This window comes from Mchenga conophoros, linkage group LG17, assembly GCF_057382185.1.
Source record: "Mchenga conophoros isolate Kocher_MC1m ecotype Shallow Benthic linkage group LG17, M_conophoros_male_GT1.1, whole genome shotgun sequence".
NCBI classification, from domain to species: Eukaryota; Metazoa; Chordata; class Actinopteri; order Cichliformes; family Cichlidae; genus Mchenga; species Mchenga conophoros.
The window spans coordinates 40,815,871-40,821,870 of NC_140542.1; the positions used below are offsets into that span (position 1 = coordinate 40,815,871).

Here is a 6,000-nt window from a genome sequence, read left to right on the forward strand (position 1 = left end):
ATCAATATTATTCATTTTACCATCGTGTGTTCATTTGGCTTGAAGGGTGATCAGGGTGAATTTAAAAATGCAGTTTTGGATGGGGAGTGGGGGTCGTTGTTGTTGTTGTTGTTGTTGTTTGTGCTCGTACAGTGTGTTTGAATCACTGTAACTAAAGTTACCATTGAGGTGGATGTAAAAAATTATGCTCTGAACCTGCAATGTAGCCCTGAATAACTCCTGCATACAGGTGGGTCATGTCAGGTACCCGAGCTCCACTCACTGTGTGGAGGTCCCAGCAATGAACTCAGCAGTCTTAACACTAAAGGAAGTCAGAGGCTCACTGCCCCCCCCCCACTCCCCACATCCCAGCTCCACTCCCCCCTGGTAAAGACGGCACTGCAGCTTGCTGACTTTGGTGAGCCTGCACACTGAGGGAGATAAGCAGCCCTCAGGACAATACAACAAAACGTACTGCTCTTACATGTTCATCATAACCTTCATTGCCCTCTCACAACATATGGAGTTATTTTTGTGCCACTATTCTGAGCGCACGTAAAAACTATTTGCAGGTGCAAGTGTTGCATTCTGAGGAGAAATTTATTTTGAGCGAAGAAAAGCTGAATTTGAGTGAACAAAATTCATTCCTGCGTGCAGAAAATGTATTTCAGTGTTTGCTGTTATACACACACACTAGCAGCCCCTCTCGCTCAGTTTTTGCATTTGCGCTCGCTCGCCATGTGTTGTTTACACAGCAACATTCTCACATGAAAATATCTTAAAAGTTTATTTTGTGACCCAGACAGAGTAATATTTCAAACTCCGCCCCTCTGTGTTCCTCCGCCACTGCCTCGTTTGAGTTTTGGACGAAATGGATTCTGGGATATTGCATTTCGTCATTTCGAGCTGATTGGAGACCAGAACAGCCAATCAGATGTTTTTGCATCCAAGTCTGTGATTGGCTGGTTTTGTGGCACAAATATAACGGTGTAGAGAAAGAGTTGAAGGCACGGGCAGAAATGTTGAGAGTGCGAGCGACACATTGCGAGCGAGCGCAAATGCAAAAACTGAGCGAGAGGGGCTGCTGGTGTGTGTGTGTGTGTGTGTGTGTGTGTGTGTGTGTGTGTGTGTGTGTGTGTGTGTGTGTGTGTGTGTGTGTGTATAACAGCAAACACTGAAATACATTTTTTGCACGCAGCAATGAATTTTGTTCACTCAAATTCAGCTTTTCTTCACTCAAAATAAATTTCTCCTCAGAATGCAACACTTGCACCTGCAAATAGTTTTTACGTGCGCTCAGAATAGTGGCACAAAAATAACGCCATAACAACAAGGCACAGGAAGGTGGGGCTGCCTGGGTCAGTGGGGTTTTGTTTCTCCTGCAAGGGTAAAGGAACCCTGGCCAGAAACACAGATAATCTAGTTAGGATACACTAAACACTCCATTAGTAAATATAAACATATGCATCTTGATGCATCCTCAGTCATTAAGTAAATCTCCTAAAAATCTCCTAGAAACGTTTCGTCATCATCAGGTGACGTCTTCAGTCTCAGCTGACTGCAGGTTTCCAATCTTACAAACAGTACATTTGCATAATGACTGAAACCAGCCACTGAAGGAACAATTCTCATGACCAAAACAACCTCTGGTGAAGCGGACGGCACAACACAGAAGAGCCACCTCGTCAGGCCAGGACTCTGCAGTCTATTTACACCTACAGGCCAGTGGACACTCGTTCAATGATGAGGACGTGCACATCCTGGACAGGGAGGAACGCTGGTTTGAGGGCGGAGTCAAGGAGGGAAAGACCATCTCTGAATGGAGGAGGGGCCTAAGGGTACATCTGTCATCATCTTACAATGCTGTGATTGGAGCCATTCCCCAACTCTCTGTGAATGGGACTCATGGTTGTTGGTCAATGGTCATGAGATTTGTTCCCTCAGTGGGCTGGTTTCAGTCATTATGCAAATGTGCTGTTTCTAAGATTTGGGGAAAGCTGCAGTCAGCTGAGACTGAAGGAGTCGCCTGATGATGACGAAACGTTTCTCCCACAAAACGCTACGTCCAGATGAACAGAATCAACCTTTGGAGATAAACATATGCATACACACAAACACTCAAACCAGCCCCTGCATCATCTCCAACCATAGTCCCAACACTGCTGTTGAAAGGACAGTGTTGGGATACAGTAGTTAGGGAGAAGCGTTTGTTGTCGGGAAGCTTGGCCTGTTTAAAGCCTCACATTAATGAAACTTTGATGCTCTGATGTGAACGTTCTCCTTCTTTTCTCTTTGTGCAGGTTTTGTGTTGGAGACAAGTTCTTCCTGAAGAACAACATGATTCTGTGCCAGACAGACTATGAAGAGGGGCTAATGAAGGAGGGCTATGCTCCCCAGGTCCGCTGACCTTCACAGGCCAACATGGAAGAAGAGGAAGAGTGGGAGAAACTCCAGAAAAAGTGCTAATGCCTTCCTGTCCATGTTCCCCACGTGTACATACGTAAGAAAGACTCCCTGAGAGGGCAAACACACTGTTGTACAGAATAGCCATAAAGACACCGTGGCAGGGAAAAGCCCTGGAAGCCTACAACAAAATGTATCGTGTGAAAAACATTTTTGGATGCTGCCTTTTCCCACCAACCAACAAATACTGGCCTGAAAAGGAATTTTTAACCAACTGCTGGCATTGTTTGCTCTTTTAAAAAAGACTAGTCCCACCTACCATCGCACCCAACTGCACTGCACAGTTCAACAGTCTGTGATTGAATCTGAACTCGACCCGGATATCGTCAATCACTAAAACTGTGTGCTGAAGAACTGAGTATAAAAGTATGAAATCCATCCATTTTGTCTCAAGTGTGGCAAAATAATACTTTTGGGAGTGCGTGTGTCGGTCCATGGACATCCTTTCAGGCTACAGACTTCTGTCATACGTCCTTTAAGGCTTTGCATGGATCCTTTCAGAAACCTGAAACTCCAAACCTGACAAACAGTCAAGTGAGAAACACTTACCTTTATGCTGCCCATGCAGCATTAGCAGAGCAAACAGGGAAGGGAGATATGTCAGACTTAACCAGGGTAAAAATGAAGGTTAATTGTGGACTTGATATTGGACATTTTGAATAAGGTGGACAAACATCCAGCTGCTGAAGTTGCCTCATGTCTGGATGTGTAAATAAGCAATTGTTTGCTAACACCTCAGTCAAAAGATTTATTGGGGAATAGTACAGCATGTCAGCTCCTTCTGCAGCCCACAAGTGTGTAAAAACCTCTATAAGAAAAACTAAGTGTTACAGGATTATAAGTGTGAGATATTTCCATGGTTTGACAAGAGTTATCGCCGTTCCTAAAATGCAGTATTTTGGACTGGGACGCTGCCCCTATGATTCTGTGATGGGTTATGTTGTTTTCGGTGGGGACGGCTTTTCTTTTATTAAAAACCTCCAGTCAAAGTGAAATACTCATGGACACCGAGGATGTTTAAGTGGTTTGTAGAATTTTGAACATGGATAGTTTCAGTCATTTCACTCACACATGGCCACAACGCCTTCCTCCCACAGTGGGACGTTGTCCTCGTCAGCTGAGAGGAAAACATCTCATCTTTCTGTATGAACCCATCTGAGCTCATGGCACCGTTAGCAGGACGACAGGAAGAAGCTTCTCTAATCTGTAAATTGTGGATGTACATTCATTTCTGCTTGCTTGTACAATGATTTCTTTTTGTGTCATCCAGCATGAGAATCTTATTTTTAGGACAATGCCTGTAAATACTATAATTGTAATAATTTTAAACACAAATGTAATAAAGTTTTATTGTCTAACCAGTGGTTATGGTGTTTTTCTTCTGTTTCCTATTGATTTGACTGTTGATTGACAGTGTTTGCTGAAGCAGTGAGGGTTCAGTATCAAACCCAAAGATGCAGCTTTAGTTGTAAAGCAGCCTCAGGAATGAAGCTGTTCTCTGTGCCGTGTTACAGCTTATGATATACGAGTCATCAGAAGTGCAGTTATCGGTTTGTTGTCTTTGCTCCTTCTGATGTTCGGGTCACACAACCTAAGAGCAGAGAGCTTTGGTTGACAGTTACATTTTTCCACTTAGGTGAGTTTTTGTTTTGTTTTTTGTGTCAAATTTTTCTATTTTGATTATGTTTCATGGAGCAAAAGAAAAAACAAAGCTTCTTTTACATGTTACTCTTGCAGCCCTCAACAACACTGACAGTTTAGGATCATCTGGAAAGGTAAATTATTTGATGTGAAGTTGGACTTCACAGATGTTTCCATGACTTTACAGTTAAGCTAACTGAATCTGACAAAGAGAGAAAATCTTTGATGATGTTAAAGCTGCTCTGCTCTACATGGAGACGTTATAGTGTTTTTATTTTTAAGTGTGGCACCAATAAGAATTACTCACAGATGCTAAGTGCTCTTATCAACTTATCTGAAGTCAGATGTTCAGCCCTGAATCTCGATGCTGATTATTATTGGACTGTCTATGTTGTTTGTGTCGGTGATGATGAAGAGGAACTCAGTGATGGTCGGCACCATTCAAATGTTGATGAATGCTGGTTTTGTGATTTTGTATATTTTCCAAGATGTCATATCTTAACTCGGGAAAGGTTTGGTGTGGAGTTCTATAATCATCATTATAAATAAAAACATTTGAAATCACAATTAAACAACCAATCACCTCTTACCAATAGCAACAACTTAAATGGTAAATGGACTGATTCTTATATAGCGCTTTTCTACTCTCCAGGAGTGCTCAAAGGCTACGTTCACTCTGCAGGTCTTAATGCTCAAATCCGATTTTTGTGTGTGTGTGTGTGTGTGTGTGTGTGTGTGTGTGTGTGTGTGTGCTCGTTCACACGACAAATAAAATGCGACAGCAAACGCGGATTCAGGACCACATACGAAAGTGACCCAGGTCGGATTTGAAAATATCAGATTTGTGCCGTTCACACTGTCATAGCATGATCGGATAGATGGTCGCATTTGTCGGATTTGATGCGCTTTCGCCTGCAGTGTGAACGTAGCCAAAGCGCTCTATACAACATGCCACATTCACTCAGTCACACTCAGTCTCACAAGTACTTTCTCTATACGTAGTGCTTTCTAACTACATTCACACACATTCACACTCCAATGGACGCATCGCAGAGCAACTTGGGGTTAGTATCTTGCCCAAGGATACTTGACATGCAGACTGGAGGAGCCAGGGATCGAAGCACCGATCAGTAGGTGACCTGCTCTCTCTCCTTAGCTTCAGCCCCTCTAAGGAAAGTGTAACCACTAACACAGTGTAACACGCTTTTTCTTTGTGAGTGGATCTAACCCCTTGGTTAACCTTGATAAAGTCACTTGTGTCTTTTGCATATTTTTGAAAACCCTTTTCTCAGTAAAAGTTTGGATTAAACCAAATAAAATAAATTAAAATTTGCAAATTGCTTTAAACCTAAAGACGACGTATACATATTAGAGCACAATTAAAACTGTTGTTTTGACAACAGTGTCGCTAAGTGAGGAATTGAGCTGTTGCAGTTTAAAGACAAATGCATTAGTGTTTGAAGATAAAGAAATAAGTAATAGTTATTACTTGATTATTGTGCCATAAGACTGTACATGATGCTGTTATCAAATTCAAAAGCAGCATTTTTTTAAGTAAAATTTCTGACTGATGTGTTTTCTGTACCATTGTCTGCATTCTGTTATTTACATTTTAGGTAGCATCCATTCTTTTTTGGAGACTGTTTAAACACCTCGTTTTACTCCAGAGTCTTTTCTAATCACAGTGTAAGACGCTCTCAGTGGGATCTGCACTGCCCTCCCTCCTCCTGAACACATGTAACCTTGAGAGCAGTAGAAACATGTCCTTGACATTTTCACTGACCTTACAAAGCATAAAGAAAAACTACGATGCAGAACCCTTCACTCGTGAGCTTTAACAGCTATTAAGAACCTTCAAAAACGGATTCGCTCCAAGCCTGCATATTGTTAGCATCTTCATCCATGGTTTACAGCTGA

At 42.1% G+C, this 6,000-nt stretch overlaps 1 protein-coding gene across 3 annotated transcripts in view; it reads left to right on the forward strand.

Moving 5' to 3' along the window:
• Positions 1–3,800, forward strand: part of lmo3 (LIM domain only 3) — a 50,545-nt gene extending 46,745 nt beyond the window's left edge. For all 3 annotated transcript variants that reach the window (XM_085251928.1, XM_085251929.1, XM_085251927.1), the window contains exon 4: positions 2,280–3,800. In XM_085251928.1, coding sequence (XP_085108054.1) covers positions 2,280–2,385 — 106 coding nt within the window. In that variant the 3' untranslated portion in view covers positions 2,386–3,800. The remainder of the gene's footprint in view (positions 1–2,279) is intronic.
• The last annotated feature ends 2,200 nt before the right edge of the window (positions 3,801–6,000 follow it).